General features: G+C 58.1%; 1 protein-coding gene across 2 annotated transcripts in view; it reads right to left on the minus strand.

Moving 5' to 3' along the window:
* Positions 1-1,918: 1,918 nt before the first annotated feature.
* Positions 1,919-13,678, minus strand: part of pbx1a (pre-B-cell leukemia homeobox 1a) — a 32,135-nt gene continuing 20,375 nt past the window's right edge. Inside the window, exons 3-9 of one of the 2 annotated variants that reach the window (XM_057057753.1) lie at positions 7,889-8,133; positions 6,921-7,111; positions 6,655-6,790; positions 6,409-6,568; positions 5,559-5,671; positions 4,205-4,294; positions 1,919-2,579 (exon numbers count right to left, since the gene is read on the minus strand). In XM_057057753.1, coding sequence (XP_056913733.1) covers positions 2,487-2,579; positions 4,205-4,294; positions 5,559-5,671; positions 6,409-6,568; positions 6,655-6,790; positions 6,921-7,111; positions 7,889-8,133 — 1,028 coding nt within the window. In that variant the 3' untranslated portion in view covers positions 1,919-2,486. The remainder of the gene's footprint in view (positions 2,580-4,204; positions 4,295-5,558; positions 5,672-6,408; positions 6,569-6,654; positions 6,791-6,920; positions 7,112-7,888; positions 8,134-13,678) is intronic. The other variant, XM_057057754.1, reaches the window with a different exon arrangement.

Below are 13,678 nucleotides of genomic sequence, written 5' to 3' on the forward strand. Positions count from 1 at the left end.
GGACAGACATGGACACTACAGAGCCATTTTGCCCCCGTTCGCCTCCTCATTTTATTTTTCTCACTGCTAATTTAATTCACCATTTCCGCGTCTTTATTTTCACCTCTTCGGTTTATTTATTTGAATATATATTTATTTATTTGAATACATAAATATAAGAATATCTGGAAGCCATCGATGCCGCGTCCCTCTTTTCTGCGGCCTGTTTGACAGCGTGTAAATGACCCACGCGGTCATCCGGACCGGCAGCACGCGCGTCCAGGCGTCGGTGTCACTGCGCATTAGAGCACCGCGTTGGGCTGTCGGGGGGGGGGGGCAGACAAGGTGTCGGGGGGACCACCGACGCGCCCCCTTCCGCGGCAGCTGTAATTATAAGCGGTGCAGCAGTGACAGCTGGGGAGGCAGATGTCAACCGCGACATCAGATTTCAATCAGCGCGCGCGGTGTCACCGTCCCGGGGTCCGGGGGGGGGGGGGGCGGGGGGGTCCGGACCGACCCATCCAGGGTTCACGTTCTCCACACGGATTCACGCGCACACCGAGGCGCTGTTGTGCGTCGGGACGCGGCAGATTCCGTTGCAATGATTCTGTTTTGGGGTTGTTGGGTTTTTTTTGCGGGCCACACGCACGCACGCACGCACTCACGGCTTGTCACATTGTTTTTGACGCCCTCTCTGCGGGTGAGAGCAGGCGGCTCCTGCGCGGCCCCCCAGGCCCGGGCGAGCAGTCTGGCCTTTCACACTCGCTCAGCAGTCAAGAGCCGCGAGCGTCCGCGCGCACTCCGCGGCCAACTGCTCCCTCGCGCCCTCGCCCCTCTGCCGGGCCAATTAGGGAGGCTCCTCCCGCCATGAACGTAATTCTGTCCGACACGCGACTGTCCGGCCGCATAGTGTCAGCAGCGCGCGCTGCAGCCTCTGAGGGGCCTCGCGAGGACCTCACCGTCCCTGTCCTCCGTCATTAGCCTGGCTGACAACATCCGGCTGGGAGGTGACCTAAATACAGCATATTGCTGATTTCTTTGCTTCTCTTCCTGGTTTAAGGAGTTCCGCTGCAGACTCCTCCCGCGCCTCCTCCCGCACCTCCTCCCGCGCCTCCTCCCGCAGGTGCGACGCGCCACCGAGGTCACGTGTGTGTTTCTAATGAGTCAGGTGTTTCTCGCGTCGGTCTTCCCAACACGCCGCGGCCGCATCCTCAGATTCAGGAAGGTCGCGTCCTCTCGCGCCCCAATATACGTGCACGTGCGTGCCAGGTGTCTGCGAGGACCAGCTGCAGGTTCAGGGCAGCAACAGACCCTGATACCAACAATGATTCCACCTTAAGCTGATTCTGGTTCACGTACTGAAGAGCAAACCCGGTTACCGGCGCTCCTGAATAACCTTCTCTCCTGCTGAAGGCCCTGGTCCTCCTCACTGAGTTCTCCTCACTGGTTCTCCTCACTGGTTCTCCTCACTGGTTCTCCTCACCTGGTTCTCCTCACCTGGTTCTCCTCATCTGGTTCTCCTCACCGAGTTCTTCTCGCTTGGTTCTCCTGACCTGGTTCTCCTGACCTGGTTCTCCTCACTGGTTCTCCTCACTGGTTCTCCTCACCTGGTTCTCCTCACCTGGTTCTCCTCATCTGGTTCTCCTCACCGAGTTCTTCTCGCTTGGTTCTCCTGACCTGGATCTCCTGGTTCTCCTCACCTGGATCTCCTGGTTCTTCTCTTTGCGGGGGGGTAGAAACGTGCACGGCCGCTGGTGCAAAGGTCAGAGAAGCACCTTCTCGTCCCGTCGGCGTTTGGCTTCTTCTTCTTCTTCTGTGGTGCCACGACGTGTCCAGACAGACGGACCGTGAAGCGAGCCCGGTCTCAGGGTGGTGCAGAACCAGAACAGAACCAGAACCAGAACCAGAACCTCCTCCCACTGAATGAATGAGCCCGAGCCTGATGACCAGGATTCTTTATTGTAGTACAGATAACATACTTCACAGGGTCAAAGTCTCCCGCCCAGAACGCCGCGGTGGCTCGCCGGGGACGGGGGAGGGGCCAACATATGTCTGATCAAGCACACATGGTAAACAACTGAGCAATATTTAAGTCTAAATGGCCACGTACCATAGAATAGGTGAGACAACAAATGTAAGAAGATGTTCCTCCTGCTCGCCGCCACCAAACCGTCGTTTTTTACAAAAGCCAAACGCTCGCCGACCGTTCCTGCTCCACGGAGCCGTTTCCTGCTCAGCCAACGTGGTCGGCGGGGGCCCGAGTCCAGCCCCGGGGGGAACCTGTACAAATGTCCGGGAGGTTTGGGGGAGTTTTTCCGTGTGAAACACTTTATTCGTATCCCAAATGTCCGACATTATTAACAAACAGGAAAGAGGCTTTCTTTTTTCCTTTTTTAGGGTCACAGTAGCTCTCCGGACCGGACAGAGAATTCCTTCCTTTAATACTGTGAGGGTCAGTTCATGTTTATGTTGGGGGGATGAGGCGTGGAGACGGGGGGGGCGGGGCTTCAGTTGGAAGTGTCGGAATGGACGCTCCCGGGTCCTTCCGTGGGTGATGTCACTGACGAGGGGGTCGGAGCATCCTGCCAGCCACCGTTTGTCTGTGGGGGCGAGAGAGGGAGACGGTCAGAGCGCTACGCTACGCTACGCTAACGTCCTGCATTGGGTTGCTGTTAGCTTAGGCTAGCAGTTAGCGCTGGATGTGCGGCATCACGGTGACTTTTAAAACCTTCAGAGGGGTTTTTTCCTTGGACGCGAGTTAAAATAAAACGCTAAATCATTTGAAGGCCCCCTTTTTGAGAGCGGCTTCATTAAAAATACCCCCCCCCTTCCTGAAAACACAGAAAAGAGGTTTGATTTATCTCAGAATACACCCCCACGATCGATAAAAGAATAAATTATCACAATAGAAAAAAATAGCTCTTTAAAATTGCAGCCTTCTCAAATTATGATAAAAGGTTGACTAAAGACCAGTAAGGACATTAATTGCAATTTTGCTGCTATTAGCGCGAGCCGGGGACGCTGGCAGCCTCTTATTTCCAGACCCTGTTATTTGGAGTAAAGACCGTCTGTCATCTGATTCAGAGGAACAAGGATGAAAGAGAAAGGGAGGAAAAAGGAGAGAAAACATTTCAGGCAGCGAGAAGCAACACCCACCAGCAATTTGGGCTGGGTGGGGGGTGTAATTGCTGCTCAGGGATAAATAAAGCGAGGTGAAGCAGAGAGTTCAGTCCATGGATCGGAGCAGAAATATCGGAGCTAAATAAATAGCCGTTATTACGCTGCAAACGTTTCCTTCTGCTGCTTCTGGGTGTCTGGAAGCTCCCGTTTGACTCTTGTAGCTCCGAATTAGCCGCAGTGAATTCAGTAAAAGCTGTTCCCTCGTATTTAAAAGCTGATTTAAAAAAAAAACGTTATTTTTAAATCAAACTGGGACATTAAAGGAAGAAAATGTGCATATTTCTAACAATAGTGAAGGTGGTTTAAAGGCGTATCTGCAGGTTTCCTTGGGCTGCAGAAAGTTGTTGTGTAGCCGCTCTTATTTTAGCGGTGTGTGTGTGTGTGGTGTGTGTGTGTGTGTGTGGGGGGGGGGGGGGGGCTGTCAGGGCTGTTGTTCCTGTGGATGAATGATCTGACCAATGTGCTTGGACTGTTAGCCCAAAGCTCCGCTCCTTCCGTCCCTGTGACTGTCGTATTGATTCTGGTCAGCCCCGTGTGGCCTGTCGCTATGGATCTACATGCTAACGCGCCGCCTCCAGTGCTGCTGTCCCGCCCCCCCCCCCCCCACGCAGCCCGACGGCCCGGAGAGTCGGCCCGGCTCCTGCCGCACGAGCTGCAGAATTAGTTCAAGAATTAGCAACTTTTTATTTTTATTTGTGAGGTCGGCTCGTCGGCTCGTCCTCTGGTGCCGCCGTGTGAGGAGCAGCGCTGGGGGAGGGGGGGTGGGGGGGTGGGGGGGGTGACACCTGTGTCCTTGTTCCTGTCGTCTGCAGGTGCCTCGCTAACGATAATATCTTCAGACAGACTCGGAGCGCGTCCAGCCACTCGGCCCGGTCGCCACATTGTTGGCTGCCACCTAGGGCACGACTGGAGCGGGGGGGAGGGGGGGGGGGAATGGGGGGGTCTGGCTGGACAATGGCCCCGGTAAAATCTGCTAAATGCACAAGGACCGTCGCCGCGTTGGCAGGCGCCGCACGCACAACAGGAAGCGTGGGGGAGGTCTTACGTTGATGCCCTGCGGACTGTACATCTGGCTGGCGGCGAGGCCGTCACTGTATCCTCCGGTCTGGCTGATAACATGGCGAAGGGTATCCACCTGCAACAGAGCGCACGTGCACACAGTCAGAGCAGCGGTCAGACAAAAGCCCCGGATAACAAAGGCAGCCACGCGCAGTAAAGGTCAGGCCGATAGGAAAAGGCCGCCGCAAACAGGAAAAGGTTACAAACAGCCGGGCGGCCGATCTGGCTGCCGCCGCACGCTTGATAACGACATCAGAAAGGACACGAAGGCAGGAAAGCGCGCACGTTGGCTCATTATCTGCGCTCTTGTCATCGAAATCAGACAACAAAGCGAGCGCGGCTACACGCTGGACGTGGCTGCGCAGCGTGAGGACGTTCTCGCACCTTCAGACAGAAGGAAGGCGACGCTGGCTAAGGCTGGCTAACGCTGGCTAAGGCTGGCTAACGGGGACTAATGCTGGCTAACGGGGACTAATGCTGGCTAACGGGGGCTAACGCTGGCTAACGGGGACTAATGCTGGCTAACGGGGACTAATGCTGGCTAACGGGGGCTAACGCTGGCTAACGGGGGCTAACGCTGGCTAACGGGGACTAACGCTGGCTAACGGGGGCTAACGCTGGCTAACGGGGACCGGGCCGGCGCTCCCCGACGAGGGCGCCTCCTTTACATATTCATGAATAACCCAAAGCCGCCCGAGAGCTGATTCGAACGGAAAAGCGTGAACTGACAGTGATGCCAAAAGCGCCCAAACCAAATGAGAAAACCACCCCGGGTGGCGGCTCCTTAATCCACGGTGAGAGTTGTAACACTCAGAAACACTGTTGCAGGTCGGCGCCGTGCGCCGGGGCAAGGTCAGGGCGCCGCGGCGCACCGGTGGCTATGTGAACTCTTGTCAGGAGTGCTGACGAGTGTTGCACCGCTTCCAAAACTGTCTGCGCTCGTCTGCTCAGCCGGCGCCTGACAATGGCGTCCACGTCGCCGCGGCGCTCCGGGCAAGGTGTGACCTCTGCTTTACGTTGGAGGTCAAGCTGTTGTGGGCCTCGCCGCTCTCTGGCCGGGCGCCAGGGCGCCGTCTGCTCGGCAGCTCCCCATCAGTTACATAAGGGTTCCCGCCCAGCTCGGGGACGTCCTCCTGGGGGAGGCGGTCCGGGGACGACGGCCTGGGACCGAGCTAAGCCGATGAGGACAGAGCGGGACGGCCGGTCTTTACGCGTCCCCACAGTCGGAACCTGAACCAGGGGGACGCACTCGGCATTTCTTCGGGCTTAGCGCGACGCTAACGACGCTAACGACGCCAATGGCGGGCAGGAACGCCATTGATGTCTGGAGAGGTGCCTACCTGGGATTGTATGTTGGCCCCAACTTGCCCCCCTTGGTACGAGTCCCCATTGAGGGACTGAACGCTCATGAACAAGTCTCCGGAGTTGGACATGTTAAAAGAGCCGGCAGAACCTGAGAGTGCAGAGAAGAAGGAGAGCAGAGAGAAGGAGTTAAAATGAGCATGCAAGAGGGTTAGTGTGAGGGGTCCGGGTCCAGCACCAGGACCAGCACCAGGACCAGCAGCAGCAGCAGCTAACATCCCTGACCCCTGGTCTCAGAGACAGATGTGAGGACCAGAGGCAGCAGACAGATAATCATCAGGAAACCGTTTAGGTGGCGCTCGGAGCCGCTCGCCTCCTGTTAAGCTGCTGGTGTTTCCTTCAGGAAGTAATAAGTGACGTGCAGGAAGATCAAGGAATCGTCTTGGTCCTTTAATGGAGCCCAGATGTAAAGAGACCTTGGCTAACCTGATTTCAACACCCGGTGCTAATCCAATACAGCCGCAGCGGCTCTATATGACAAAAGACGGCGCTTGGCGTCCTAATGGCGTGCACGGGGTCAACCGGACAGGAGGCAGGAACAATTAGCCGCAGCCAGAGGTCAGGAACAGAAAGAGATGGAGAGCAGGAAAAAGAGGGAGGGAGGGCGGGCGGAAGGAGGGCCGGAACGCTGCTGTCGTCCGCGGTTAGCGGTGGCGGCTAATCCGCTTTGCGCTACGCGTCGGACTGTTTTAATATCAAAGAAGATCAAAGCAGAGGCCAAGCTAGCGGTAGCGGCATCACTTCCTGTACGTGTGGAGCCTCTCGTGCACCAGCGCGGGGGGGGGGGGCGCTGGTGCACGTGCGGCTGCGTGCGTGTCGGGAGCTCACCGGCGGAGTTGGGAGTGGAGGGCGAGTTGGCCTGGCTGCCGTGAGCCGACACGTTGGTGGCGCTGACCGCCGTCCTCGCCGCGTACATGTTGGCCTCCTCCTGGAACTTCCCGATGTTCTTCTTGTAGCGGATTCTCTTGTTGCCGAACCAGTTTGACACCTGCGGGAGCGATGGAAGCGGCGGTCAGAACGTCGCTGACGCCATCGCCAGCGGCGGCGGCGGCGGCTCGCTAGCGTGAGGGTTACCTGCGCCACGGTGATGCCGCACTTCTTGGCGAGCTCCTCCTTGGCCTCCTCGCTGGGGTACGGGTTACTGAGGTGGGAGTAGAAGTACTCGTTGAGGATCTCCGTGGCCTGCTTGTTGAAGTTCCTCCTCTTCCGCCTGGACAGGTGAGAGAAGCAAAGGTGGTGAGAAGCTCCGCAGGCGTCAGCGGAGGACGCGAGCCCAGCGTGGCGCCCGCCCGCCCCGCCCACCCCGCCCCGCCCCGCCCACCCCGCCCCGCCCCGCCCACCTGGCGTCCAGGAAGCGGGAGCGCAGGATCATGACGGCCTCGCAGGTGCTCTGCTTCAGCTGCATCTGGATGGAGCTGAACTTGCGGTGGATGATGCTGACCATGCGCTCGATCTCCTTGGGCGAGATGGGGCGCGTCCGCGACTGCTCCCTCAGCAGGTTCATCACGTGGGTGGTGAACTCGTTGCACGCCTGGACGCACACAGACACAATCATGAAAGGAACAACCGCCGAGGCCCCGCGGCTCCGCCCCCCGGGAGGCGGCGCCGCCGCCGGCCTCGTCCTCCCCGGGGCGGCGTTGATGCCACATCTGCGGCGGCGGCGGTAACGAGAGCGGCCCTGGATTAGAGCGGCAGACTGATGCAGCTGATGTTGTGCACCGAACGGCGGCGGCGGCGTGAGCCTCGCTGTCTCAAACGCCGCCGCCGCCGCTAATATTAAAAACACTTCTGTTGCACGGAGAGAAAATGTGACAAGTGCGGAGAAACGTGAGCTGACAGCCGGCGTTGAGTCGCGCTAACGTTCCCGAGGTTTAAACGGCCTCTTTCTCTTCTCGCTCCGTCTACCTGCGCCGCCGCCGCCGCCGCCGCCGCCTGGATCAGTCAGTGGGTACGACTGCGTTCAGAGTCAAGGTGTCTGCTGCTTGTCAACACCAGGGTTACGTCAGTCAAAGTGATGTAGCGAGCGGCGGCGCCCTGCGCCCGTGCACGCGCTCGTACGTGCGCAGGGCGCCGCCGCCGCGCTCAGGTGTGTATTGACAGTGACAGCGACGACTCGCCTTCCTGGGAGAAGATGACAAACCCGGAACGCTTTGACTTTAGGAGGGAATGACAGGACGCGGCGGCGAGCCGGAGTGTGACGGATATAATGGCGGCGGAGCGCTCGCCGGCGTGCGCGAGCGGCGCTCGCCGTCGGGAGGAGTGTGGTGCAAATGAAAGTCTTTGATGTTCAACTTAACTTCCTCCCCACCTGCTCGTATTTCTCCAGCTCCGTGTGGTAGATCTGTCGGATCTGGCTCAGCTTGGCCCGGTAGTCCGAGTGTTCCGCCGAGTTGTCGGCGCCGATGCCCCCGGTGGCGGCGGCGGCGGCAGCGGCGGCGGCCGACCCCCCGCCCTTCTCCGGGCCGGCCACGCCCTCCGCCAGCAGCATGTTGTCCAGTCGCATCAGCTGGGGGTCCGGGGGCTCCTCCTCCTGGGCGCCACGGATACTGAGCACTGGGGAGGGAACAGACGGGAATGAGCGTCGGACACGGAGGAAAAGATTCCAGGAAAAACCAGGAAAACCAGGAAAACACGTTTTTGTTGACTCCGGCTGTAATTTTAGGCAGAATTCATCCCGTGTTGTAATAACACAGGTTATACACGTGTTATTGTTGCTATGGCGAGCAGGAAGGAGCCATTTTCCCTCCAACACCTCATCACTTTCAGGCCGACGCTTCCACACCGACACCGAGGTCTGTTTACACACTCGTCGGGGGGCGAATGTGCGCGTTCCCACGCAGCGCCGGGCGCCGGGCTGACACGGCGCTCCCGTGGCGTGTAGGAGCGGTGGAGACGGGCCCGCTGACAGCGGCGTGCACCGGCGACACGTGCGTGCGGCCGCAGCGAGGGGAGCGAACGCCCCTGCCCCCGCCCCCGCCCGTCCTGCCGTTTCCTGCCAGCAGACGGCTCTCTCGCTAAAGCGGCGGCGTGCCCCGCTTCTCTCGGCGCCGCTGGAAGCGGCGGACCAGGTGCAGCCCCACATTCCAGCCGCCGTCTTCAAGGACAAAGACAAAGCCGGCGCCGCTCGCCGCTCACACTTCCAGGCATCTATCAGAGCGTCCAGGAGGACGCGGCGTGCTGCGGGCGCGGCGGCGTGACGGCGCCACAATATGGCCGCTTCCATAATGAGGATGAAAGGCTGCGTCGCCCCGTGACCTTTGCCGGCGAGCAGAGGGCGGGGGTCCAGAAGGATCCCCGGGGCTGCGTGGGGAACACGTGGGCTCAAATGTCAGCGGCCGTCAGACGGCTGGAAAAGGTCAGGAGTTCAGGTCGGGAGTCGAGGCGCACGCACGGGCTCACGTGCACGTCCCAGCACAAAGGTGTTTGGTCTTTTCTCGTGCGCATCACGGTGACGCCGCCGGCCGATTCCATCCTGACAAAATGGTGGCACATCAGGGCCAGAGGGAGGCTCTAACGATCCCGGAGTGATTCGGGATCCCGGAGTGATTCATGATCCCAGAGTGATTCAGGATCCCTGAGTGATTCAGGATCCCAGAGTGATTCAGGATCCCGGAGTGATTCAGGATCCCGGATGATTCATGATCCCGGATGATTCATGATCCCGGAGTGATTCGGGATCCCGGAGTGATTCGGGATCCCGAGTGATTCAGGATCCCGGATGATTCTTGATCCCGGAGTGATTCAGGATCCCGGAGTGATTCAGGATCCCGGAGTGATTCGGGATCCCGGAATGATTCAGGATCCCGGAGTGATTCATGAACCCGGAGTGATTCGGGATCCCGGAGTGATTCGGGATCCCGGAGTGATCGGCTGGAGCAGCAAACGGATTAAATAAATACCGTTAATAAGGGAGATCAAACAATTCACTCCGAGCCTTAATTACCCCAACGAGCCGTCAGCTTATTTATCTGGCTCAGTGAGAGATGCCAGAGTGCTGCTCGTGAGCGTGCACGTGGACCCTATAGTAACGCCATCACCTGAGAACCGCCCACGAGCGCGGCCCACACCAGGAGGTGTGACCACGGCGTGGAGGGGCGGGGCCACGAGATGCCGCCGTTATTCCAGATTAGCGTCTATAAAAGGAAGACGGCCGTCATCTAATCCTGATCATTACCGACAGACTTAATTGAACAATGAGGACACCGTTCCCTCCCTCCCTCCCTCTCCTTCCCTCCTCCGCCCTCGTGCACGTCCTCCCCCCTCGTGCACGTCGCGACGTGCCCCCCCCCCGAGGACGTAGCGGATCCTTAATTTGAGCTGCGTTACTTCCTGAAGAGCCGCCACAGCCCCACCAGCGCACCGCCTGCTGTTTGCAGACAACAAGAGAGTAAATAAACATGGCGATTAAGCCGCCCACTCAGCGAGAATTAAAGTGCACACACACACACACACACACACACACACACACACACACACACACACACACGCTCACACGCACGGCAAACATACACATCGTGCACGGCTGTGCAGCGGCTCCAGACAGTGGAGGATATACGGCGATGCGTGTTGGCAGGCTACCCTGAGCGCCCAGCCTGGCGCCCGGCGAGTCCTTTTAAATGAAAACATGTTTAATTAATGATGCTAAAGTGTTCTGTCACAATTAGGAAGATTTACGGCCGAAGGAGACGGCGGCGGCGTCCCTGACAGCCCTGATAGAGGTCCGGCCTCCTCCGCTCGGCTGGACTGGATCCATTTCCCTGAACGCAGTAACGCAATACACTCGCCGCGTGTGTGAGTCCTGGGTGCGCGTGTCCTACTTTGGCTAGCTGGTCCACGTCACATGACCACCCCCCTTCCCCCCCCCACACACACACACACGCAGACACGTGCGCGGTGGGCTGCGCTCGCATCGATTGTGTGGGCACACGTCATCTAGGGTTTCAGCAGTTAATAAATCAGGCCGGCTCCTGACACAGCCGTGCGTGGGCGTGTTGTGTGTGTGGTGTGTGTGTGTGGTGTGGTTGTGTGTGTGTGGTGTGTGTGTGCGTGTGTGTGTGCGTGGGCGTGTGTGTGTGTGTGTGTGTGTGTGTGGGCCTGTCAGCCAGCAGTCAGCAGGAGTGGAAGCGACAGCCACATGATAATGTAACATCACCACCATTCATCCCTGCCACACGGCATTCCGAGACAAAACAACAACAGCCCAGGAAGCAGGAAAAAAGCAGCATGATTTACAGCAGACATGACAAGGATCACTAATACCCCCCCAGATAACCCCCCCCCCCCAGAAGGGTTCAGCGTCCCGCTCTCATCTGCATTTGATTTAAGCCCAATAAAGCGCTTTCATAACACCAGGCACGCTGACATATCTCACACTGACCTGCACGCCGCGGCTAAGCTACAGATAAGCCATTAGCATACCTGAGCGGGCTAATGAACGCCATGCTGCACCTTTCTCCACGGCTGGTTCCTAACGAGCCCAATCCCAGTTTTAATAAACAGGAGAGATTGTGTTACTAATAAGGAAGCGCCACTGCAATAAATGCCGGGTTATTAAATAATCCGCTGCTGGATTTATGCTCAGATTTGTGGCGGAACCGTTAGCATTTGCACGTTTTCACCGCCGCACCCGTTAGCTGCTGCCGACTCAACACAATAGAAGAAGAGACGCACAACCGGAGACTTTGAGTATTGTCGACACACACACCTCAACGCGAGGGAGATTACGCAAGGGCGCGCTCGTGTGCGCTGCTGCTAGCATTAGCATAGGTGCTAGTTCAGCAGGTCAAACACTAAACAGGAAATGTAGCGCGCTCTAAAAATAGAACCCCGCTTCCTTAATTCCTTAAAAAAAAGAATCAACATTTCTGTTCCAATATTTTAAGGCTTTTTAGTGCAAAGTCGTTTGAAAGAAAGCTAAATTAAGATTTCGTTAAGAACTGAAGGAGCAGAAGGATTAATTTCATATCCGGATGTTTCTGATTAAAACAGTAGAATAGATCAGAAGATGAGGCCACTTTTTATATCACACGTAGCAAACACACACTTCCCAAAGCCTCTTCCTTAATATTCCGCCACTATCTTAGCAGTAAATGAATATTAAATTAGGTGCCAGTATATCTAATTTACTGTATGTGGTCGTTTCAGCCATAACAACTGAGCTCGCTGTGTCTTACGTCCATGAAGAGTGCTGTTAAATTCTAAATATCGTGTCACATTAAATTGCCCCCCCCCCCCCCCGATTTGTGTTGGGAAACTTTCTCTGAGGAAAATGTTCCCTCCATCTCCAGATAATGGGAAGCTGCACAAGGGCATCGCCATAAAGCAGCTTTATGTTTTATCAGCTATCTCCAGGAGAACGGGGGCAGAACCCCAGCGTTGGGGGGGGGGGGGGGGGGGGGCAAGGACGAGGAAAAACACCAAAAGAAATACTGGAGGGACAGGCTGGAGACGAGGACGCCTCGGCCGCGGAGGGAAGAGTGATGGAGGCAAAATGAAAGGCGAAAAATAGAAATGGAATCGGGAAGCGAGGTGTCAATTAAAAAAATGAACCGCGGTGCATTTGGGAGGTGACAGCTGGTGGGAGACGAGCTGACAGGCGTCACATTAGGCGGATTTGGTGCCCCCCCCCCCCCCGCCCCCGCCCCCCTCCACTGGCGATCGGTAGTTCCTCATGCGGCGGCAGGAAGCGGAGCGGGAACTCAGCTTGGTGTTTTTGAGAACAAGTTCCCCCCGCAGCGACTCCTAATAACGGTAATTATCCTCATCGTCCGAGGCCGAAGCAGGACAGTGCTGGGGGGGGGCCGGGGGCCCAGGGGCCCGGGGGCCCGGGGGCCCGGCTGGTAATGAGGCCCAGCGCCAGAGGACAGCGCCATTCCCAGCGCCACCAACGCGCAGCCTTCATTAAAGACGTCGTTATTGGGAACGGGCGCCCCCCCCTCGCCCCCCCCCCTCTCGCCCCCCCCCCCCCCCCCCCCCGCCCCCGCCTGTCAGGTGTCTGAAGACCTCGGTCCTCTCGACTGACTCCAGAGTTCACGGCTGCAGGCGCCGCCGGAGGAGCCGGAGTAGCTGAGGAGTCACGAGCTCGTGCACGTTGGGCCGCCGGAGTGAGACAAAGACGTCTCTTTGGAGAGAGGAGACACGGAGCCGCGCCCCCCCAGGGGACGGGGGGGGGGGGGGCGTTAGCCAGCAAGCTAACGGAGACGCCACATTTAACGAGGAGAACGACCGTGAAATGTTAACGAAGCTGCGTTTCTTCCTCCGACGCTCGTTGACGACCACAAACAGCCTCTGATTAATTGGGAGCCGGCGCGGCGCCGCTGTCCCGGGCCAGGAGGACCTGGACCGTGGGCCAGGAGGACCTGGACCGTGACAGGTAGCAGGCTGCCCCCCCGCACCGGGACAAGCCGTGCAGCAAGAGGTCCGGCCCCCGCCCCCGCCGTGCGTGCTCCCGTGCACGGCACGTTTCATAAGGCGCCGCTCTCTGGCTGGTGATGAGTTTATGCAAAGGTAATTAACAGTAATTAATCCTTAATTACAGCAATTAGCAGAGTCGCAGTAAATTAAGCTACATCTGGAGGCGTGGAGCGTGGCAGACAAATAGGGGCGGGATTCCTGGGAAGGGGACGGCGAGGGTGCCCGGGCCGCCGCCCGCTCCGGGCCTTCTGTGGCGAGCGGGAGACGGGCGCCACTTCTGTTTGATCTGAGGGAGAAGGCTCCCGTTAGCGACCGCACAAGGACGCCCACCATACGGCGGCGGGTCCACGGCGGCGCCGCCGGTTCTGCAGAGCGGAGCGTCACGCAGAGCGACTTCCTGATCAGCAGCGCCGCTCCTGTTGTGGTCGTCATCATCCTCGTTATTATCATCGCTGACGAGTCCCTTCGGAGTCACACGGGTCATTTCACTAATAAAAAGAATCCTGAGTGGGTTCTTAAAATATCCCATGATGCATTGCATCTCCACTGGGAGCACTTTCATCCGTGATGACGTCGCCGCTCTCCCTGAAGCACCAGCGGTCGCCGAGTGCGTCCGACCATCGTCGGCGTTCCTGTACGGAGACGATCCGATCCGGGCGGATGACGGATCCTTCCGGAGGAACGG

Source organism: Takifugu flavidus, chromosome 15, assembly GCF_003711565.1.
Source record: "Takifugu flavidus isolate HTHZ2018 chromosome 15, ASM371156v2, whole genome shotgun sequence".
NCBI classification, from domain to species: domain Eukaryota; kingdom Metazoa; phylum Chordata; class Actinopteri; order Tetraodontiformes; family Tetraodontidae; genus Takifugu; species Takifugu flavidus.